Here is a 24,707-nt window from a genome sequence, read left to right as displayed (position 1 = left end):
TAGGACATACATCCTTCTTGCTGATTATAATTAAAGGAACAGTAGTAGTGAATTAACATTTGATCAAATCCACAGTAGCATTTGTTACAGTCAGTAGAAATCCAGATGCCAAAATTAGGATCAGAAAACAGCCTCAAGAATATTCCTCCCTGCAAGTTACTACAAAGGGAAACTATTCAGAGCACAAGTCTGGCATAAATCTTATCAGCATCATGTAATGGACACAATACACTGAAACACAATTATGTGAGTCACCTGACAAAGAAAAACCTCGATCTAGTAATTAAATTAATCAGGTAAATAAATACTACTTAAAGACATTTTTTTAGCTGGCTGGCACTCTCAGAACGTCCAATCTGAAAAATGACTGAAACCATAGGTGGCACCTATCTGTGTAATCCTAGTTACTGGGGAAGGCAAGACAGGATTACAAATTCAGTGTCAGGCTGCACAATTTCAGCCAAACCCCCAGACAGATGGAACTCTGTGGCAGGATACTACACATGTAAAGTCCCAGCTCCACCTCCAGTACTGTGGAGAAAGCAAGGACTAAAGAGCAGCCAAGGATAAAATATAAAGGCAACAGAATGCACTGTGGGATTTTAAATAGTGTATGGATACAGAAAAAAGACAAGAGGCACAACTTAAGCCTGTAGCTTAGCTGATAGTACTTTATGGGTATTTACTGGTTTGGGAAAGTTTATTACGGCTATGTTAACATTTAGAGGGAAGCTGAGTGAATAGAAGAAATGTATTGTTTTTGAAAAAATAAGCTTTAAAAACAGGATGTGCTATCAAATATAACTAAAATGAAGTGAGCAGATCTGATTCATGCATTTCGTTTATATTCAAATTTTGAAATTCTCCGAACTCTGACACGATGTAAGAGTGATTCCCTTTCAACGAAGTAAAATAAGCATAACTATCCAATGTCATGACACTTGCAAGTGACAAAACAGAAACATGCTGTGAGACCAGTGAAAACTGTGTTTAGTGGGAGAAACAGTTTAGCCGCATTCAGAGTGGGCAGTGAACTAGCTTTTAGACCAGGCTCTTCAGCAGTCAGGAAGCACCCCCCCCCCCCCCCGCCCCAGTCTCCTAGAGCCTAGCTTGGTCCTGAACTTGTAATGTAACCAAGACCAATGATTCTGATCTTCCTGCTCTCAACCCTACCCACTAACCCTGAGCCCAGTACCAGGATTCTGGGTGCTGCCACCCTGCTGTGGATGTAATATTAGCAAACAACCACAGGCTTTTATTAGGCAAGTTCTGTACCAGCTGCACTACATCCCCTTCCTGAGCCTAAAATTTTAGATAAGAAAAAAAAAGGTGGGATTTTTGGAAAAACAATTTTAATAAACCAAATCCAAGGTCCTGAACTCCCCCAGCATGCAGCAATCTTAAGGCCCTCAATACTCAGGAAATTGACACTTTCTTTGTAATGCAAAAAGACTGGGAAGCAACAGCTTAAAAAAAAAAAAATCATCATCTCATGCCCAACCTAAATAAAGTAGGAAAAAACACAGGTAAACTTGCTTTTCTCTGGATCTTTTGTATATTTAAATTAGTGAAAACACTGAGAACTCCAATTTGGGGGAAGATACATTTTATAATAAAAAGTTTAGCAGGAAAAAATATCTACAAGATTTTACTGTGCCTCTGATAATACAGTGCTGACTATAAGGCTTGCAATCAACACTGATTTTTCTCCATAGCGCCTAGGAAGGACCAACTAAGCTATACCCCCGCACTACTGAGTTCCTTTCATTAGCAGCCTGCAAGTGTGGACCAGGCACTCCAGGGTAATACTATCCATAGTACTAGATTTCATTTTCACAATCTCTTCCTATAGTTTTCACACATTTAACTCTCAATAATTGGGACATCTTAAAATCAAACACTCTCTGAAGGAGAGAAGCCCTTTAAACCTTACAGAGAAAACAAACTCCACTGTGATCAAAGCCTACAAATAGCAAACGACTAGAATTTCACTTTTAGGACCTGCATCCCTGAGGAATACTGTCTCAAGTAGCCATAAATTGGACCAGACACTCGTATCTTTGGATACTGGGTGCTACCTCTTTTTGAGGGGTGAGGTTCCTATGTAATTAGCATTAACACCTGACACCTAATAAAATGCAAATACTGTTGAATGGATTAGCAGTGCTGTGTTTTCTCTATGAGGAACCAGAATACTGTCACACCTTGGTTTACAGGAGTCAGGGTGTCCAGTCCTTAGGTACAAAGGAAGCTCAAACTATGTCCTTCCAATACAAACTTTTTGCTGACAGGGTCTCATGTAGCCCACCTGGCCTCAAACTTGCTATGTAGTAAGGATAGCCTCTGACCTTATCCCTCCTGCTCCCACCTCGTAAGTGCTGGGATAATGGGCATGCAATAACGTGCAGGGTCTTTAACACACATTTTCTAAAATGAGTCACTATTTCACCTCTCAGAACTCCGTACATTTCAACATCTCTCCCCAAAATAGAGCAGACTCAAATAATACTAGATGGTGCTGGAAGTGATGCTCAACAGGATCTCACGTTTATTGAGAAGTGATTAATGGTAAAAAGAAAGGCAATGCCCTTTCCTCATTGGCTGAACAAGAAACTGAAGAAACATTCACTACATGTTTTACAGTATTTTCTCTTCCAAAATGCATTTCTGAAAACAAGTTTTTACCACTGTTCTTAGCTCGGAAATCAAATTAATCCTGACTTAATCAGTATAATGTACAAGAACAGAACATCTCTTAGGGCTCCTAGTACTTTACTTTTGAGTAACGAAGGGTCAGAGAAAATGAATCACCCTTACAGACACAACCCTGGGTAACACTGTTATTAAACTCTCCTAGACAAAATTCTTCATAAAAATTTTCTTCCAGTTCGGAAGGGAAAAAAAATCAAATTCCCACTTTCTGGGGTGGACACCCAAAATCTGCGCAACTCAAGTGTTCTCCAAGTGCAAATGTCAAAATGGGAGGAGGAAAGGGTTTAAAAATTAGAGAAAATTGTATGCACTTACGGACTTAAAAATCCGAAAAATATAGTAAAAAGACAAAAAAAAAAAAAAAAAAAAAAAAAAACAAAAACAAACAAAAAAAAAAAACACAAAGCATTATGCTCTGAATCACAACCAAAGCCAAAATAAAAGGGACATTTTTTACCTAAACTACCTAGAGGGAATTTTTGTTTAGGTTTTTCTCTTTCTTTTTTCCTTTTTTTTCCCCATTTTCCAGTTAAGTCCTATGTCTTTTGTGAAATTCCAATACTTAAACTGCAAGTCTGCAATCGTCTCTGAAGTCAATGAATTTAAGAAAAAGTCCTAATTTTCTTGAAGGTCACTGTGTCCTCTTGGGATGAGCAGATGCAACCGTTGCTGCAGTCTGTGCAGAACCACTTTTTATTTTCCACGACCTTGACGTTCCTAAGGAAGTAAGAAGAGTTCAAGTAGTTAGCTAAAACTTATCTAAATTAAAACTTTATACAACAGAACCTACAACTCTTGCCCCAAATTTAAAAAAATGAGTAATTCTGTGTACAGTATTTACAAAACTTAGTGAGTGTGGTTGGATATAGCTATTCGGGAAGGCTGAGGCAGGAGGGTCACCATAAACTTTAAACTAGCCAGGCCAGGTGGCCCACGCCTTTAATCCCAGCACTTGGGGAGGCAGAGAAAGGACAGCCTGGTCTACAGAGTGAGTCCAGGACAGCCAGGGTTATGCTGTCCTGGACTCCATTTGTAGACCAAGGCTGGCCTCAAACTCAGTGATCTACTTCTGCCTCCCTAACCAGGGGTTAAAGGTGTGGTGCACCACTGCAGCTGACCGCCAACCTAGACTGTTACAACTAGCCTGCTAGTCCACTCCCATACCATTAAACTCTAAAAGTTCACAACAGAAAACAAACAAGAAAAAAACGGGTCTTTATTTACCTAACTCATGTTAAATTTGCAATGTAAATTAGGCTGGTTGACTATTAAATAAAATGGTGCTTGTTATATCTTGGCATACACCAAGAAAGTTTTAACCTGTTCTCCTTACACTATGAGACCAAACCCTAACATATACATCTAATTTTATCAAAATGTTTACTGAGAGCACTTAAAGCTCAGCATGTTAATCCGAACTCACGAGAGAGAAGGGGGGAGAGAGAAGGGGTGGATCTGTGAGTTTGAGGGCAGCTTTGCTTACAGTGAGTTACAGGACAGTCAGGGCTACAGACAGAGAGACCCTGTCTCAAAAATCAAACAAAAACAGTATTTAAAATATTTAATAAGAAAAAAAATCAAGAGATACAGCGTAGTGGTAGGATCTCAAGCACCAAGCTAACATCTTTTTTTTTAAGATTTGTTATGTATACAGTGTTCTGTCTGCATGTACACCTGCATGCCAGAAGAAGGCATGAAATCTCATTATAGGTGGTTGTGACCCACCATGTTGCTGGGAACTGAACTCAGGACCTCAGGAAGAGCAGCCAGAGTTCTTAACCTTTGAGACATCTTTCTTTCTTGAGACAGGGTTTGTCTGTGTAGCCTTGGCTGTCCTAGACTCTCTTTGTAGACCGGGCTGGCCTGGAGCTCTGAGAAGCAGCACCTCTGCCTCCCCAAGAACTGGTATTACAGACATTCATGGCTCCCTTTTCACTTTTTTAAAATGTTATTTATTTTTATTTCATGTACATTAGTGTCTGCATGTGAGGGTGCCGGAACCCCTGGAACTAGAGTTACAGACAGTTGTGAGCCGCCACGTGGGTGCTGGGAATTGAACCCGGTTCCTCTGGAAGAGCAGTCAGTGCTCTTGACCACTGAACTATCTCTACAGCCCTCCTTTTCACTTTCAATTTGATTACAGAATTGGAAATTTGGCTCTGTGCAGGGAGCTTGTCTAGTACTCACACAAGGCCCTGAGTTCAATATCCAATACCCACAAAACAAAAGTATAAAATTAAAAATTTGCTCACAAGAATAAATATCCTGAAAGCCACATGGTGTTCGATTCTACTCTATGAAAAACACACAGACCCAACTCTCCTGCCCTTTACCCTCAACCGATGCCTCAAATAGCAGTGCAGGTCCAACTGTGTGTGTGTGTGCGCGTGTATGCGCACGCGCGCATGAACACATTATATGTGTGTACCACAAACGCACCCATACACACACACTCTGACATTTCTTCATGTGTATTGGTGTTTTGCCTGCACAAATCTAATTTGTAATGTGATTGTAATTTGTAGTCCAGGTTAACCTCAAACTAGCTGAAATCCTTTTGCCGTAGCCTCCTAAAGGCTGTAGTTAAAGACTGGCCTCCACTTGCCTCTAATTGAATAGCCTTTCTTCTTTAAAATTATCCTTTCCAGGCACTGAGAGGCAGAGGCAGGAGGATGTCTTGTAGACCAACCACCTGGTCTACAGACCAGGACAGCCAAGGCCGAGGCAACACAGAGACCCGGACTGGAAGACAAACACACACACACACACACACACCTTTCCAAAGCCAAGTAAGGTGCTTCTTGTACAAGCTTGGGGACTTGAGTTCAGATCCCAAAACTCACGTAAAAGCCGAACAATGTTGTACACATCCATAACCCCAGAGCAGGGAGGAAAGGCAAGGCAGAGAAGCATATCCCAGAGAGCTCTCACTGACCAATCAGGTAGGCTGGAGGGCCAGTGAGAAATGCAGTCTCAAAAATAAGAGAGGAAGATACCCAACAATGTGCACAAGCAAGCAAGCCATCCCATGCACACCCATACAAAATATTCATGGTTTTCATTCTTTTATCATTCTGTGTGGTTTTGTCTGTTTGCATAACTGTGTATTATGTACATGTCTGGAGCCTTCAGAGAATATGGGATCCCCTGTAACTGGAGCGACAGATGGTTATGAGCTGCCATGTGAGTGCTGGGAATTGAACCTGGGTCCTCTGGAAGGGAAGCAGTGCTCTTAACCACAGAGCCACCTTTTCAGACCTTCTTCTCACCTTTTAGTTTTCACTCACAGACTGTGAGATTTTCAACCTCCCAGAGAGTGTTGCCACTTTTCCCAATTCTATACCATTTTACTTCTCTTTCTCTCCTTTTTCCTTTTTCTTTCTGTGGTACTGAAGATTGAGCCCAAAGCTTTGTGCATGCTAGGCCACCTCTACCATTAACTTACACTCCCAGGCTCTCCCTACTTGTTAAGTGTTCATAAAACACAACTGAATCATACATTCACTGATATAATTTTATTAACGTTGTGATTGTACCTCCCCAAATACACCCTGACTGTTCTGAAGGAACCAATTTGAACTCTTCAGTGCTGTGACTGGATGGCCAGACTACTTCTACGCTTCCCTTCCACAGGCCGAGGAGCACAGCCCTATCAGTTTTTCAGCGTTAAAGCACGCTTATGAAAAGTATCTTCTCATCCCCTCTTCAGTTTTTCTAGGTGCAGAACAGTCACTCAACTGGCTGAAGTTCTAGAATAACCAGGATAAAATAAACACATTCATTAATAACTTAATTATAGCATGGTGACTCAACCTATATTCCCAGCATTCTGAGCGAGGGCAGGAAAAATGTTATGAGTTCAAGACCAGCCTGGGCTAAAAAACATAGCCAGAACACACACACAAACTCCTCACTTTCCTATCATCTAATTATTTTTCAAGTATTCAATAGCCTTAATTCTTACATATACTTAACCGAAAGCTTGAAACCCCAAAATCTGTCTAGTCCCTGAATAAATTTGACAATTTCTCAGGTGACAAGATAAAGAAGAGTATTTTAAAATGTAACTAAAAGTAAAAATTGTAAATGCTCTTTCTAAAGCAAATTAAATTGTTTGCCAAGCCTGACTGGTCTCAGAATCATTACTTGGCTCTCCACTAACAAAGAGCTACATGTGAATTGCAACAATTTCACAACTGATTTTATCAGGGAAGGCACAGTAGCACAAGCCTGTGATTCTGGTATTTGGGAAGTGGAGGCAGGATCATGTTCAAGGTCATCCTCCAACTACACAGTGAACTAAAGTCCAGGCTGAGCTAGAGTAAACCCTTTCTCAAACAAACAAATGAACATGGCCACAACTTTCAAAGTCACAGATAGGCAACTAACTCAGGATATCTAAGGGGTAATTTTCAAGTTTAAAACTTACAAATGGGAGAGAAGAACTGGACACTGGAAAGATGGCTCAGCAGGTAAAAACACTTGCTGTTTTTCCAGAGGATCCAAGCCTGGCTCCTAATATCTACACGGTGGCTCACAACTGTCTTTAAACCAGCTCCAGATCTAATGAGTCTATTTGGCTTCCTTAGGCACCCACCCATATAGCAGCATATAATCTCTTTCCTCTCTCTTCTTTCACACACACACTTTAAAAGCCATTTCAGGACCAGAGGCAACTGCAATAACCCACTCATAGTTTGACTTATTCAGGAGACTGAAGCAGGCTGATCGTTTGAGACCAGCCTAGGCAACATAACGGAAAAAGACAAGGAGAAGACAATTAACTCTCCATGCTTGCCTCTAACTCCAGAGTACAAAGGTGACTTTCATTCACATTGTATTAAAGTGTGTCCCTGTATATCTGATTGCTAATTGTTGAACTGGCAGTGAGCTAAATGCTAACAGATTCTGGTATTGTCATTACCACTGAAGAATCTCCTGTTTCAATGTTGTATGAAAATTGTTCTCCATCACCTCTTACTGGTCAATAAAGAGCTGAATCTCCTGTTTCAATGTTGTATGAAAATTGTTCTCCATCATCTCTTACTGGTCAATAAATTGAACTGGTCAATAAAGGCCATGAGGACAAAGATGGAGCAGGAGAGGCCAGAACGAGACTAGAGGACAAGTAAGTCCAGACCAGCATTGACAGGTTAGAACAGATGAGAATCTGCCTAGCTATAGGGCTTGAAAGATTTTTATAAATGTAACAGCTCTGCCTCATTATTTGGGAGCTATAGCAGGTGTAGAAAAATAACCCTTAACACCTAAGCTCAAGCACTGGACCCGGACCTCAGCCTTTGAAGTACAGGAACTACAGATATGTTCCACTACACATGGCTCTTCATTTATAATTCTGTAAGAAATACTCAGAATGCTTCTCTAGTAAAACTTAAGTAATTCTGGAGATAGAACTTAGGGATAGATACAGCTTTAAACCCTTCTCAATCAACTCAAAAGTTATCTTGGGCCTGTAATCCCAGCATAGGCTCCAAAAAAAAAAAAAAAAAAAAAAAAAAAAAAAAAAAAAAACCAACAAAACAAAACAACAACAACAAAAAGTCTCAAAAATAACAGGGCCCAGGTATGGTGAAAGGCACACCTTTTCCCAAGGCTCAGGAGAGGCAGGTAGATCTGGCCAGTCTGGTCTACAAAGTAATTTCCAAGACTACATAATATGAACCATCTCACAAAAGATAGATAGATAGATAGATAGATAAAGAGCAAGATGGCTGAGCTGATAGGAACACTAGCTACTCTTCCAGAGGACCTGGGTTCAACACATGGCAGCTCATAACCACCTGCAGCTCCAGTCTCCAGTCCCAGGGAACCGACACCTTCTTCTATCCCCCAAAGGCACACTATACACACTTGATGCCCCGACATACCTGCAGGCAAAACATTCATACACATAAAATAAAAATAATGGTTAAACACACACACTCCAAGGGACCCACAAGACACGCTCAGCAAGTGAAGGCTGCTTCAGAAGCCTGAGGACTGACTGCTGGGTGTGGTGGCACACACCTACACACTTTTAATCCCAGCACTTGGGAGGCAGAGGCAGGTAGATCCTTATGAGTTCAAGTCCAACCTGGTCTACAAAGAGAAAAACAAAGTCTGACAACCCAGTTCAATCTCCAGAACCTACATAAAAGGGGAGGAAGAGCCAGGTTCACAGACTTATTCTCTGACCTGCATGTGTGCTGTAGTGCACACCTCCAAACACACACGAGTGCTTTTTCAAAAAAAAAAAATCTGCTGGGGATGGAGAGGACTCTACTGCAATGCTCTCTCCGCGTCTACCCGTGCCCACCTCCTTATCCCTCTGCTGGATCATGGACCTTAAGTAACTTTTGATATAAATGACTCAATTACCCAAGAACTTGTCTATGATCTAACTCTAGCTCTGCTGAGACAAAACTTTATAGTTTGTGTGTAAACTAGAAGGGAGTAGACTACAGCCTTATGACACCTCAGCAGAACCATCTGCATTCTTCCTTATTCCTGCTGCCTATCATTAAATCACACCCTTGAAACCTTCATCAAATGGACCCTAATTCTAAGAGATTTGATACCTCTTCAGACCTTTTCGGATTCCTGCATGTGTGTGGTATAGACACATTGAGGCTCACATACACGTAATTTTTTAAATTAATTATTTTATTTTTTGTGTCATGGAGTTAAGATGACTGTGAGGCATCATCTAGGCGGATAGGAACCGAACCTGGGTCATCTGCAACAAGTGCTCTTAAAGCTCTCGAGCCATTTTTCCAGCTACATATTTTCTTTAAAGTTCATGTAGGGCACAGAGCGGCCCACAACTTTAACCTCAGCACTCATGAGGCAGAAGTAGGTGATCTCTCTGAGTTTCAAGGCAACACCAGGGCTACACAGTGAGACCATGTCTCCAATATAAATAGACAAATAACAAATTAATTAATTCACATGGAGTTGAATCTTATACAAGGCTATCTTCTCTAAATGACTTCATGCATTACAAAAGTGAGAGGACCAAAATTTGTATATGTAGCAGGCAGTTTCTGATGTTTGTTAAGACCTACCAGAGGACTGACACTACAATTATGCTGGCTGTATTTGTTTTGTATGCACAAAGTGTTCAGTTCAAGCTCCAACACCACATAAAATCAGATATGACAGCACATGCATGTAAACCCAGCATCCAAAAAGTAGAAGCAGGATAATCACCAAGTTTAAGGTCATCCTTGGCCAAGTAACAAATTCTGGATTATACCAGACCCTATCTCAAAAACTCAAAAACTTACAACCTGAATAATCCATGTGGGTTCTAGGAATTCCCCCCACTGTCTAACAAAATCCAGAGATGCTCAAGTACCTTACAGAAAATGGCATAGTATAAAATTAATAATAAAGAAAATTGTAGTGTTTGCATACAACCAACACAATCCTCCTACACACTTTTTCTTGGCTGGTGCTGCTTAGAATGGAAGACTTTGAAAATGCTCTGCTGACATTTCACCACTGAGCAACATAGCCCCCTACACTTTAAATCACCCCCCTTAATCACATATCAAATGTAAATGTTTTGTAAATAATTACTGTCCTGTACTGTTTAGGGAACAATGACAAGAAAAGGCTGTAAGTGATAGAAACTTAATCCAAGGCCTTGTATGTAGTAAGTTCCCTACTAGTGAATACAACCCCTTAAATATTTTAAAAATTTTTTTGAGACAGGGTTTCTCTGGGTAGCCCTGGCTATCCTAAACCTGTGCAGATCAGACTGTCCTCAAACTGCCAGATCTGCCTACCTCTGCCTCTTGAGTGCTGGGATAAAAAATAAAAAATGTGTACCACCATTACCTAACCCTGAAGTATTTCCAATCCAGTCAGCTGAATTGACAGATATCAAAACCACAGCTATAGTGCAAATAAGTTGAAAACAGTTTCCTCTATTTCCAGCAACTCAAAGTTTTGTGCTGGATTAAAAAAAAAAAAAAAAAAGTCTCACCACATAGCCCTGTCCTAAAAAATCACTATGGAGACCAGGCCAGCCTCAGTGATCTGCCTGCCTCCCTTTTTTCCCTTCACCTTTCGATATTTATCCTTCCAGATCTACATGCAATTAAGCGTTCCATAAAACTTTTAGTGATACTAGCCTCAGCTGGTCTTGCTAGTCTCTTCTGTACTTGATTACATAATGTAACATCAACACTAAAAAAGTTGCTTGTGCATACATATGTCTGTGTGGGAATGCATGCATGCAGTGGTCGGGAGCCATTTTGTAAAGCTGATTCTTCCCTCCATGTATTTAGTGTTTTGTGTGTATGTACACGTACACACGTACAGCTGAGTGTGTGGTAGGTGCGCTTGTCTGTGCTGGAGGTTGACATCTAGCGTCTTCTACCACACTCCACTTTTTATTAAAAGATTATTTTAGGGGCTGGAGAGATGGCTCAGCAGTTAAGAGCACTGGCTCCCCTTCCAGAGGTCTGAGTTCAATTCCCAGCAAACACATGGAAGTTCACAACCATCTGTAATGAAATCTGATTCCCTCTTTTGGTGTGAATGAAAACAAAGCACTAATATACATAAATTAAATAAATCTTTTTAAAGAAAGATTTATTTTATTTTTAATTATGTGTATCTATGCAAGTAAGTGCAGGCACCCTCAGAGACTAGAGGCACTGATCTGTCTCACTGGAGCTGAAGTTATAGGCATTTGTCAGAAACCCAGCATGGGTATTGGGAACTGAACTCAGGTCCTCTGCTGAGCCATCCTCGAAGTTTGTTTTGTTTTTTGTTCCACCTTTATGGAAAAAAAACAAAAAACCAAACACAGGTTCTAGGGATTGAACTCAAGTTGTCAGGCTAACACAACAAGCACTTTACCCACTGAACCACCTTGCTGGCCCCATAACAGCATGTTAACATACACTGTTCTATAGCATTTCAGGCGACCCCATGTTCTAATTGTCCTTTAACACTAGGTCAGGCTAGGGCTTGTTTACTCAGGAGGGTGGTGAGAATTAGAGAGACCTGCATTACCTTTGTTGGAGCTACACTTGTGTCCAAAGGGGGGCAGCAACAACTTTACTGTCCACCTCTTTGGTGAAGGAGCCATCTAAACTGCCACACTCAGTGCTTTTTTCTTGGCTCATTTGCAGACTTTAGAGTCAATAGTGAATACAGAAAAACAGAGAGACATCACTTCTGCTTGCCTTAATTTACTAGTTTTTTCTTCTTTCAGAAGCTACAATCTGGTCAACAACGGCTCAGCAGGTAAGAGTACTTACCATCAAGCCTACTGACCTGAGCATGACCCAGGAACCACAAATGTATCAGAACCACAGCAGACTTGCACATATGCACACTGCGGCTCATGCACCCAACATGTATACACAAACACAAAATAAATGAGAAAATAAAAGAGCTAGGAGTCCTTCATCACTGTCCCCCGAACTAATGAGAACTCAATACAATGCTTCAAAAGCTGTAGCCACCTCTATATCATTCCAAGGGATGGGATCTAAGCTTCTTTGGCCATTGCCCCCCCTCCCCCTAAACAACCCAACATACAGAGCAAAGATGCTGAACCTGCAGATTTTTCACTCACATTCCTCTATTTCTTTTTTCCTTTAGATCAAGAGTGCCATGTAGCCCAGAATGGCCTTACAGGTAACTTTGAGCTTCTTTCTAATCCTCCTGCTTCCCTTTCAATTCTGGGTTTAGAGGCATGAGCCACTCAGTTATGCAGTGCTAGAAGCTGAACCCAGGATTTTGTGCGATCTGAGCAAGCATTCTACAAAGAGAGCTACATTCCTAGACTGTGGAAAAAGAGAATCGACTCCCAAGTTGTCTTTCTGATTTCCATGCATGCATTGAATATACAAATACACCCACAAATGGAACTGAATGTCCATTTGGTGGGTCTAAGGAAGTAACTTCAAAGTCTTGAAGGAATAAATGAAAACCAACAGTATTTTTTTCCCTTTTCTTTCTTTCTTTCTTTCTTTCTTTCTTTCTTTCTTTCTTTCTTTCTTTCTTTCTTTCTTTCTTTTTTAAGACAGGACTTCACTGTGTAGTCCTGGCTGTCCTCAAAGTCACTAAGGAGACCAGGCTGGCCTTAAACTCACCTGCCTCCTAAATGCTGTAAGTAAAGGCATTTGTCACATGTATGGTAATTCCCACCCTAATCATTTAGTAAGAAAATATAAAACCTGTGTGCAATGGTGCACACCTGTAATCCTAACACTTGAGAGGCTAAGGAAAAACTGCTTTGAGTTTGAGGACATCCTGGGCTGTCAGGCTGTCTCAAAAGAGTAAAATCGACAGGCCTGATGGCATATGCCTTTGATCCCTGTACTCAGGGAAGCAAGTCAGGTGAATCACTGTGAGTTCAAGGCCAACTTGGTCTACAAATCGAGTCCAGGAAAACAAAAAACAAAACAAAACAAAAAAACCAACAAAACCCACACACAAAAAGAGTAAAGCCAATCACAAGTTTTAACAGATTCCAAAGCCACTAAAACTGATGTCATAGTACATGGTGTGGTATACAAATAAGTGACGAGCACTCAGTGCTTAGATGTTATGAACCAGGCCAGTATGATGGCTCAAGCCCAAAGACCTATATGGTGGAGAGAATCAACCCTTTTCTAAAAGTTGCCTCTGACCTCCAGTTTCACACGTTGGTGTGTGCTTGCTCTCATTCACTCTAGCTCTCTCTCAACAATTAAAAAATGTTTTAACTGGGCATGGGCTGGGAATGGTGGCTGCCTGTGATCCCCGCACTCAGGATGCAGAAACAGGTGGATCTCTGTGAGTTTGAGAACAGACTGGTCTACATGGCAAGTCCAGGACAGTCTCGAAAAACCAAAAACAAAACAAAAATGTTTTAGATTAAAAAAAAAAAAAAAAAAAAGGGTTGCAAACTAGATATGGCTAGCCTATAATCCCAGCATTCAGGAGGTATGCACAAGAGAATCAGGAGAAGGCCAGCAAGGCTAGAGACAGGAGTTAGGGGGAGTGAGACACCCAAAAGATTTATCACTAAAACTTACTGGAAATATAAAGCCAGACAAATGCAATGTTTGAAGGTTTCAGGACGCTGAATTACATCAGGTGACAGAATGATTCAGTAAAAATGGTTGGCAATAACGGCCATCTCTACTTCAGTGTGGTCTGCCAAGATACATTTCCCATCCATGGACCTTTAGAACAACTGTGATATCATCCTCAGTATAAGTTGAAGTGCTTCCCTAGTTACTTCCTAAGTCACTGCATTACCACCTTACTTGACATCAAGTCTTCTGCCATCTTGTAAATAATAAAAGGCATACATGCCTAAAGTAGTGCCTTCCTGAATTATGAATTCCATTCTCATGAAACTTTCTTGGAAGTCTAATAAAATAATAAGAGATTATAGTCAATGATGCAAGGACAGTCAATTCTGACTGAAATAGAAACAGAGCTAACAGCGAGCCTTCTCGTCCCACAGAACATTAACTAAAAGTCAATGGGATACAAATATAATCAAAGCTTTAGTTTTAACTGGTGTTTTCTTCACCAGCCTGAGAACAGTTAGGCTACTCACTCATCTCAGCCTTTATGCATGGTTTCGGAAATGAACCATTCCCCTGTTTATTTCAATGGGGGATGGGATAGAACCCAAGGTCCGGTGCATGCTCCCCAAACATTCCAGCAGAGTTAGCACCCCAGCCCTAAACATTATTTAACAACTTTTATTACATTCATTCTAGGAAAACAATATAAGGCTAGTTGATTCTAGGATAAGAATCTTACACCTAACATATTATCAGAACTGATGCTGACTCAGTAGTGCTCTTAGCATGCACAAAGCCCTGAGTTCAATCCCAAGCAATATAAATGGGACATGGTGGCAGTGGTGGTAGCTCTGATACCAGCACCCAGAAGGTGGAGACAGGAGGATCAGAAATTCTAGCTAAATGGGTAAAAGTGCTGGCCAAATAAACCAAGAGACTTTGAGTCCTAGAACCCACATAAAATAAAGGTAGGAGAACCAACTGTGTATCTGTGCACCTCTACCTCTCTATGCGGGCAGGGACACACCATAAACACAGACACACAATTAAAATAAACTTAAAAATTAGAAGTCAGGCACAGTGGTGTGTGCATGTGACCCCAGCACTCAGGGAAGCAGAGGCAGGAGGATCTCTGTGAATTCAAGGCCAGCCAGGTCCAGGCCAGCCAAGGATAGGCAGAGAGACCCTGTCTCAAAATACAAACAACAACAACAACAAAAAGAGTGTGGAACTGCTTAAGGATACAGGGGCAGGAAGGTCATGAGTTCAAGGGCAGCCTAGGCTACATATTTATTGAGGCTGGAGAGATGACTCAGCATCAGCAGTTAAGAGCACTTGTTCTTGCAGAGGATCAGGGTTCAAGTCCCAGCACATGGCAGCTCACAAGTGTCCACAACACTGTGGCACTCAGACATACACAGAAACAAAATACTTAAAATTAAAAAACTAAAATATGTTACTTTTTAGCACTAGGTGTGGTGGTGCAAGTCTTTAATCCCAGCTGATTAAAGCAAATAGATATCTGTGAGTTCTAGGGCAGCCTGGTGTACAAAGTAAATTCCAGACCATGGAGGACTACACAGTGAGAGTCTGTCTCAAAAATCTGATAAAATAGTTTAAAAGATTCAAGGTCATCCTCAGTTAAGGAATTTTGAGGCCTAACCTATGAGACCCTCTCTCAAAGTTCAGTTTACTCCCTGAACCACTCCAGTGAACTGAATCCTAGACTAAAAGTCAAAATAGATCCAGGGGCTTACATCTAGAATGTTTCCCTAGCATGCTCAAGGGCCTCATTCCATCCAGAGAACTGACAAAAAAAAAAAAAAAAAAAAAAAAAATCAACACTGGATTCAATCAGAAGAGCAAATATTAAGTCAGCATAAATCAATAGTAAACTCCAGTTTCATGGGATCTGAAACCCTCTTCTGTGTGTGCCAGGCCTGCATGTAGTACACATACATACACACACAGAAAAACACCTGTACACATAAAACAGGAGCCAAGATGAGTAAATAACAAATGAGCTGGAAAGATGGCTTAGTTGTAAAGATCACTAGCTGTTCTTCTCCAGAACCTGGATCTGACTTCAGCACCCACATGGCAAAGCTTACAAGTGCCTGTAATTCCAATTTCAGGGTACCTAACACCCTCATCTGGTCTCTTCAGGTATGTATGTGGTGGACATGCAGATATTCATGTCCATAAACACACATAACAATAATAAATCTTCAAAAACAACCACCACTGTGGCCCTAAAATTTACATATACATAATACTCCAAGATTGAGCACTTTTTTTTTTGTTTGTTTGTTTGTTTTTTGAGAAAAGAGTTTCTCTGTGCAGCCCTGCAGTCCTGGACTCACTCTGTAGCCCAGGCTGGCCTCGAACTCAATGATCTGCCTGCCTCTGCCTCCCTGAGCACTGGGATTAAAGGAGTGCATCACCAACCACCAGCTTTTTTTCCTTTTTCTTTTTTTCTTGCAAACATGGTTTAAAATAAATCACTCTAGTTGGAATTCATTTTCTATCACTCCACTTGGTAAAAAAAAAAAAAAAAAAATCAAAAGAAAGTGATTGAGTAATAAGTGGTAAAACCAGACTGGAGAGATGGCTCAGAGGTTAAGAGCACTGTCTGCTCTTCCAAAGGTCCCGAGTTCAATTCCCAGCAACCACATGGTGGTTCACAACCATTTATAAAGAGATCTGGTGCCTTTTTCTGCCATGCAGGTGTACATGCAAAACACAACATTGTATACATAATAAATCTTTAAAAAAAATAAATACATGGTAAAATCGAGATAACAGGGATTTTAATTTATTTAATTTTATATTTTATAGGTGTGAGGTTGTCAGATTCCCTCAAACTGGAGTTACAAACAGCTGCCACGTGGTTGCTGGGAATTGAACCTGGGTCCTCTGGAAGAGCTCTTAACCACTGAGCCATCTCTCCAGCCCCCGGGATGTTTTAAAAGTGGGGTTTTGTTTTGTTAAGATTTGCTTTATGTGTATGAATGTTTTACAAGAATGCATGTGCTGGACATGCATGTCTGCTGGTTCCCCCGAACCTGGGTTTATGGATGGTTGTGAGCCACCACGTGAGTGATAGGAACTAAACTGGGCCTCTTCAAGAACAGCGAGTGCTAATAACTGCTGAGCATTTCTCCAAGGCTTCTAAACCTGTTTTAAGTTTTATATAATAAAAAGTAACTTTTCTACAGCAGGGGGTGTGGTTCAGTGACAGAGGGCTTGTCTAGTATATCCTTGGTTCATTCTTATCACTGAAAAGGAAAAAAAAAGTGAGCTCTACAAAGAGTAAAAAAAAGTTCTGACAGATAGTAATGCCAACTGTCAGAAGCAGGGGTGGTAACACACCAATTCTTGAAAATAACAAAAAAACACCAAAGGCAAATCCTAACTCCAACACAGACATCATACTTTCTGTAGACTGCATCCTCCATCCCTCCCTTTGCCATCATACCACAACTGCAATTATCCCTTTTGTATCTTTACAATTACCTCTGTCTATACCAGTTAAGTTCAAACTGTATTGTTTCTGCTCTCCACTAATGCTCACATTCCTTCACACTAGGGCTCAAAAGACCAATTATCCTCCCATAAAGCCTTAAGCCGCTAAATGACACCATTATTTACAGAGCTTTTATTAACCATTCACTCACTGCAATACCTTTCTTATCCTCTCTAATGCCTCCTCTTTCCCCATAGTCCGAATGATAGCTGGTTACCTTTTTAACACTTTCTTCTTCCTCTTGGCGTTTCTCATAGTGTGAGAAGTCATCAAAAATGGAAGTGGTGTGCTTGTAGCTGGCTATGATTTTCAACACCTGCTTAGCTTTTTCCAGAGGCACTTCCTGAGTGTCCCTAGAGTTGGTCACTGGTTTATTCTCGTTGTTCTCTAGACGAATATGTCGCAGTTGGCTATTGGGAACGTCCTTCACAAAAATCCATCTGACATCAAAACGACCCTTCCATTTGTCCTGGGACCACACACCTGCACATGTGTTGTAGTCCACAGCAGATTTCATCTCTGCAACTCCACAGAAGTGTCCACTGCCGTTGACACTGAAAAGTAAGTACACGGGACCTTTCCCGTTCATGGACCGATAGGCAGCATCCAGTCTCTTGTTACCATGCTCTGTGCTGCACCAGATATTATACTTAATGGAACGGTGGATATCGTCCTCTGAGTAGCTCTTAATGATGAAAACCCGGCCATGTTTCAGATTCCAGTCGAAATCTTTAGGGTTATAGTTATTAATGGACCGAAGTTTCTCCAACACGGGGTGAGGCTCTGAAGGAGTAGATCCAGAACCTGCCTGAGATTGTCCTACTCCATTACCATCCACCCCATTATGACCGAACCCACTGCCACGGTTCCGAGGTGCTACCCAGCGAGTTGGCTGAGCTGCCTGTTGCTGGACTGAGAGCTGGGCAGGCTGTGGTGGAGGTGGAGGCAATGGCTGTGTCTGTTGCCCTACTGATGTCTGAGCCACTGGCGGGCTATTATTGGCCTGTTGTCCTACAGGCTGAGGAGACCCCTGGGCTGGCTGACCTATATTTTGAACCAAAGCCTGTGAGGGGGCTTTTGCCACAGGACCCTTGTTATCCCAAGTCCCAATATCCATGTTATGCTTTATTGGGGGTGGTGGAAGACTTGATCCTGCAATGCCATTCTTGGTCTTCAGTTTAGGCTGTTGTTTTGCAGGCTTGCTAGCAATATCAGCCCACGATGCTGGTTTTGGAGGAGCAATAGTAGCTGGAGGCAAACTGCTGGAAGCCACAATGTTACTAGTGATGGACCCACTACCAACAGCAGAGCCTACAACTTTCGGAACACTGCTCGCAACTTCTGTGCTACCCAGTTTCAGTGCTGCCATCCCTTGGTCTATAGTATTCATGCCAGGAGCTTTATTGAGGGTCTCATTGGCAAAAGCTGACTGTCCATCAATCATGGCTCCACCTAAGGAGCTGGGTGCATAAGCATAATTGCTACTATATCCAGAGCTTTGAGTAGACTGTCCCTGAGAACTGTTATTTCCCCATGCTGAGAAGTCGATCCCACTGGGAAAAAAATTAAAACCATGCTGACCAAGAAATGGAGTGCTACCTAGGGCTCCTGGTTGCCCAAACATTGCATCTGGTAGGAAGTGGGGCTCTCCGTTGCTCAGTTGTCCATAAGAAGTTAGATAGGGCATGGCTGTGTCACCTCCAGTAGACCAAGCAGCTTCACCCAAAGAATAGGAAAAGCCAATGGAGGGGCTGTAGTAACTGGGTAAGTAGGAGTCTGACATGGCAGTATATGCATTATTCTGTGAAAGAAAAAAAGGCGGATACATCAAAACCACATATACATATATAAATAGGACACTTCCTTCCACATCAAACAGAACTCAAGGATTTGAGCCATCACTACAAAAGGGAATAGCTCAGTCACATGATCTTTCTGTAAACTTCTTGGCATTTTTGAGCTATATGAAATTTTGATGTGATAACTAACCTGTTAAACCTCGTGGTTTTTACAAGGCCCAGCTGGCCTCACACTTAAGGCAATCTTCTTGCCTCAGTTTGAAATGTTGGGACTAGAGGGGTGTCACACCACACCTGCAGTGCTGTGCAAAGTCAAGCAGATACAGTAAATATAGAGCTTTGTTGTTTGTTTTTTTGAGACAGAGTCTTACTATGTGGCTTTGGATATTCTAGAATTTGCTATGTAGACCGGGCTGTATGCCACTGGGGCTGGACAGATGGCTCAACAGTTAAGAATATTTCAGCACTTCCAGAAGATCCGGGTTTGATTCCCAGCACACACATGGAAGCTAACAACCATCTGTTACAGTCCAAAGGATCCAATGCCATCTACTGTGAGCAGTGCACAAGTGTGGTACATGACATACATGCAAGCAAACCACACACACAAAGAAAATAAAAGAAAAAAGGCATGTGCTACCATGCCTGCCAGTTGTTGCTTATAGACAGGTTCTCACTATGCAGCTCTGGCAAATCAAAGTGGCCTTGAACTCCCAGAGATCCTCCAGCTTTTGTCTCCCAAGTGCTAGGATTAAAGGCCTGCATCACTATATCCCAGCTTTATTTTTCATAACAGGGGGACTTACTCTACATCCCAAAGAGGTGGGCAACTTCTAATTTCTGCTAATCCAGGTCCAGTGGAGATAACTGGATTTAAAAAGTGGGAATTCTGGAAGATCAGTATTCACAGCAAAAGAGCCAGACTACATGGCACATTCTTGTAATCCCAGCAATTGAAGGGTACAAACATAAAGGTTCTTCTTAGCTATACAGTGAGTTTGGGGCCTAACCAGATATGTCCAACAAGATAAAAAAAAAAAAAAAAAGAAAAAAGAAAAGGGGGGGGCCTAATCTGGGCATGGTGGTCCACGCCTGTGATCCTAGCATTCTAGGAGGCAGAGGCAGGTGGATCTCTGTGAGTTAGAGGCCAGCCTGCTCTACAAAGTGAGTCCACGACAGTGGATAAAGGCACTCAGGTTCAGTTCTTAGCACCCGTGTGGTGGCTTACAACCTTTAACTTCAGTTCCAGGAAACCTAATGCCCTCTTCTGACCTCCGCAAGCAGCAGGCACACAACTGCTGCACGTACACACAAGAGAAAAACTCAATACATAAAATTAATAAATCCTTAAAAAAGGGTCAAAAGATGGCTCAAAGGGTAAAGGCATTTGCAACCTTGCTTGATAAACTGAGTTCAATCACCAGCACCCATACAGCGAAAAGAACTGACACTGTTAAGTTGTCCTCTGACTTGTACACACATGCCATGGCAGGCCCAAACACACATAAATAAATGTTTAAAAAAAAAAAAGCCTGAGCCTGACATGGTGGTGCATGCCATGCCTATAATCCCAACACTCAGGGAGGCAGAGGCAGACAGATCTCTGTGAGTCAAGGCCAGCCTGGTCTACACAGTGAGTCCCGGGACAGCCAGGGATACACAGAGAAACCCTGTGTCAAAAATCAAAAAGCCAGTGAGATGGTTCAAGGAGTAGTCAGGCTTAGGAACCTGAGTTATATCCCTGAAACACACATAGTAGACAGAGACAGCCAACTTCTGCAAACTGTTCTCTGCCCTCCACATCTGTATGGTGGCACATACATGCCCAGTTATTTATTTTATATGTGGGTAAGAAAAATTGGAGGGGGGGGGTGAGGGAAGAAAGAACTAGAAATTTCAAGTTCTAGTCCAAATGTCTTGACAAGCATTCATCCCTCATAAACTAACAATGTTAGTTTACTAAATTAACTAAATAAATTTACTAAATTAACTAAATAAACATAATAATCTGAAAGGGAAATAGAGGTTTCCAAAAAACCTTAAAATATGAGGGGAGGTGTTTTCACTTCACTTATAAAATGAATGGCTATCATTTGCAATGCACACTACTTTCTACACTAGAAGTAGAAAAGTATGACATAACTCTATAACCTTATTTAGAAATATAAAATTATAGAAATCACTCTTCACAACAAGGATACAGATTATTACTGTGAAAGCCTTAATCAATCTTTTCCTTTCTTTTTGGTTTTTCGAGACAGGGTTTCTCTGTGTAACCCTGGCTGTCCTGGACTCGCTTTGCAGACCAGGCTAACCTCGAACTCAGATCCACCTATTTCTGCCTCTTGAATGCTAAAGACTCGTATCATCAAACTCATGCTAGCCCAGAATTCTGACACCAAACTGGCCTCAAACTCAAAAGATCTACTTGCCTCTTTTCTCCCTAGTTCTTGAATTGAAAGCACCATACACAGCTCTGTGAATTACTCCTGATGATACAGCACAAAAACCAACCAAACAAAAAAACAGCAACACTCTTCAAGATCTAAAACTACACCTCAATTAAAAAAAAAAAAAAAGTCAGGGGTTGGGCATTTAGCTCAGTGGTAGAGCACTTGCCTAGCAAGTACAAGGCCCTGTGTTTGGTCCTCAGCTCTGGAAAAACAAAAACAAAAACAAGTCACTTAAGCCTCAGCTTATTTCCTAAAGAAAAAAAAAATGCTCTTACTAGCACATATGCCAAGACATAGGTGAATGGATCTGAAATGGCAAGTTCCTACACGCCAAGAGCTTAAAAACCTAAATTACACAATACTTTATAATAACTAACCAGAATTATGTTTCTAAATGCTCCCTCTCTCTCTGTTATACTGATTAGGAAAGCAAACTAAGCCGGGTATGGTGACGCACACCTGTAATCACAGCGCTCAGGGAGGCAGAGTCAGGCGAATCTCTGTGAGTTCAAAGCCAGCCTAGTCTACAGAGTGAGTCTAGGACAGACAGGGCTGCACAGACAAACCCTGTCTCAAAAAAAAAAAAAAAAAAAAAAGGAAAGCAAACTATTTCATTAACAGCAACTGCTAATAGTTTCATTCCTCTATTCCTCTACTTCCTTCCCTGCTTTTCTTGATCAGGTGGCTGTCCAATGTGGAAACTTTTTGCCTATCATTTCCTAGATGGTTTTTGTACTCTTAATGTGAAAGTTTTTAGATAGGCTATCTCAAAAATCTTACATAAAAATCAGGTCCAAACCTGAGTATACACATGTACGTCAAGTTACTGAAAATATGTATTTCCTTCCTACAGAGTACGTTCAAAATTTTATATAAATGTTCCATGAACTTCTGAATCTATGCTACATTATCTTAAAGGCAGTATTTTCAATTCTTTTGATACATTAATCTGTGGACTTAGGTTAACTAACAATCTGTATCTGTCTTATGGGGAAACAGGATTGGTGAGTCAAACAAATTTCCTTAGGTACAGTTCATAGTAAGACTATCTGAATACATATGCAATTAACCTTCCCATCAAAAACATTTCACGTATCTCAAAGTTGTCTTGGTGTCGATGAGGACCGTACCAGTGCCGAAGCCCTCTACCACTGAGCTAAGCTCGCCCCTGCCTGCATCTACTCTTGGTCTGAGTGTCAACTGAGCTCCACAGTGTTTAACCTCTTTTAACTTCATTTCATAAACACACAAATGTCCCACTCTCTCACTCTGAAATAGTTTTAATACACAAAGAGCTCATTAGAGACCAAAGAAATAGTAGTTTTACATCGGTGAAGTTCAGGCGATCATACACTAGAATTTCTTCAGTACATTATTAACACAATTTTCCTAAAAAGAAAGTTTTGTTTTCTCCAATGCAGTCAGAACATTAAACACTGGCCAACATTCTTAAGTTCTGCACTGACACATTCCTGGCAAATGAGACAATTACTCAGGCCAGTATTACTGTTCTTATACAATGAAATGTATCAGTCCAATGGTCTCAGCACATGCTTTGTTGACCACACAGCCTATATTATTTGTAATAAACGTTTTATAACAAGCTAACAAGTATTAAGAGAATAAACCACTACCCCCAACACAAAAGTGAGACTCACTGATAAGACAGAGGAAACCTAACTCTACCCTGCACCCTCAGATCCTCAGATAATAGAAAATGATGAACTACTCACGGGCCTTGCCTGTGGGCTCAAGTAAGGTTCAAAATCATCATCATTTAGTCCATCCTTTTGATGCACAGATCCATTTTGTACTAGAGGGGAAAAGCCAAATTAGTAACGTCCAGGTCCGACGAGCTCCCTTCCAAGTCTGTCAATTACAGCCTCGCCAGGAAGAAACCACACTAGTTCAGAGAGCCACCGGGTCTGAACCTCCGTGGGATGATGATGAGCAGCGCCCAGGCTGAAGCAAGATCCGCCAGCCAAAGTCTCTCCACCCCACAGCAAGCTCATCTTTTTAAAAGGTCAGTTTATTGGCTCCTTCGAATTTCAATTCCCTCCGGCTTTCTCTCTCTCTCTCCCCTCACATGCGAGTTACTTCCAGAAAAGTGATCCACGAGGAGGAAAAACAAAGGCCTCCTAAGACCTACGGGAAACTAAGGACCTGGTGCCTCTCAAAATGCATTCCACCCCCACCCGCTCATGAATTACTCGTTGTTAACGAAAAAAAGCTGCTCGCCAGCTGCGGGAACACACCGAAAAGGCTCGAACACCCCGCGCGAGGCACCTGCGAACCGAGCGGCTTCGGAAAGGTCCTTTCCCCGGGGCGCGTCCCCGAGACCCCGCCCCCACCGCCCGGCGGAGGGACCCCCCGGCCCCGCCACTCCCGGCCCGCGGCCACCGGCGGAGCGGGGCTTTACCTTTGTTTCCTTGACCTTTTGGTCTCTGCGGGAGGAGGGGACGTCGCCGAGCAGCAGCCGAGTCGTCCGGGAAGAAAACGGAAAGGGAAAGACAAATGAAAGCGGGGCCCGAGCAGGGATAAGAAAGGAGCAGGCCCGGGGGGGGACGCGTGGTGAGGGGGAGGCGGGGAAAGCGCTAGGCCGGCCGGTCACCCGGCCAGCGCCGGCGGCGACACGAGGGGAGGAGTAGGAGGAAACGAGGAAGGGAAGCTCGGGCCGCTGACGGGAGGGAGCGCGGCGAGGCCCGAGGAGGAGCGGGAGGAGCGGGCCAGGCGGGGAGGCGCAGGGCGCGGCCGGCCCGAAGCCCGAGTCCCGACCCGCGAGAGGCACCGCCGCGGCCCGGCCGGGAGCGGCGGGCCCGGGCCTAGTCGGGCTCCGTCTCGCCTCACACAATGGCCGAGACATGCGGGCTGGGCCTGTACCTGCTCCAAGAGGCTGCTGGCCGACATGGCTCTCGGATCCTCACTGGTGACGACGGCGGCGGACTCCTCCTCAGGACGGCGGCGGCGGCGGATGGGCCCCGGCGGCGGGAGCAGAGGGCGCGGCGGCGGCTTTTGTCCCTGACACTCGGAGCCTCGGCGGACGCAGCGGAGACACAGCGCGCGGCTCGGACTCCGGCTCCGACTCGGCGACGCTCTAGCCGGAAAGCTCAACGCCCGTCTCTATGCCTTTGCGCGCGCGCGCGCCCGCCCCTCGCAGCCGGAATGTGGGAGC

The 24,707-nt window shown here is 42.6% G+C and overlaps 1 protein-coding gene across 1 annotated transcript; it reads right to left on the bottom strand.

Annotated features, from left to right (window-relative positions):
• Positions 1-2,525: 2,525 nt before the first annotated feature.
• Ythdf2 (YTH N6-methyladenosine RNA binding protein F2) lies at positions 2,526-24,626 on the bottom strand. The gene is made up of 5 exons (XM_021651417.2): positions 24,416-24,626; positions 23,955-23,979; positions 23,269-23,348; positions 17,501-19,084; positions 2,526-3,429 (listed from the first exon to the last, which is right to left on the bottom strand). The coding sequence occupies exons 1-5, from the start codon at positions 24,440-24,442 to the stop codon at positions 3,406-3,408; spliced, it is 1,740 nt and encodes a 579-aa protein (XP_021507092.1). The 5' UTR covers positions 24,443-24,626; the 3' UTR covers positions 2,526-3,405.
• Between the last annotated feature and the right edge of the window lie 81 nt (positions 24,627-24,707).

The sequence above is a fragment of the Meriones unguiculatus genome, chromosome 3 (assembly GCF_030254825.1).
Source record: "Meriones unguiculatus strain TT.TT164.6M chromosome 3, Bangor_MerUng_6.1, whole genome shotgun sequence".
Taxonomy (NCBI): Eukaryota; Metazoa; Chordata; class Mammalia; order Rodentia; family Muridae; genus Meriones; species Meriones unguiculatus.
Note: the sequence above shows the minus strand (reverse complement) of the source record. Positions and strands in the feature narration are given on the sequence as shown.

Excerpts from the sequence above, each read along its gene's own strand:
- Ythdf2 (XM_021651417.2), bottom strand. The coding sequence starts at position 24,442 with ATGTCGGCCAGCAGCCTCTTGGAGCAG. Across the intron at positions 23,980-24,415 it reads CCAGCAGCCTCTTGGAGCAG|AGACCAAAAGGTCAAGGAAA; the intron begins GTACAGGCCCAG and ends CTCCTCCCGCAG. Across the intron at positions 3,430-17,500 it reads AAGAAGAAAGTGTTAAAAAG|GAACGTCAAGGTCGTGGAAA; the intron begins GTAACCAGCTAT and ends TTACTTCCTTAG.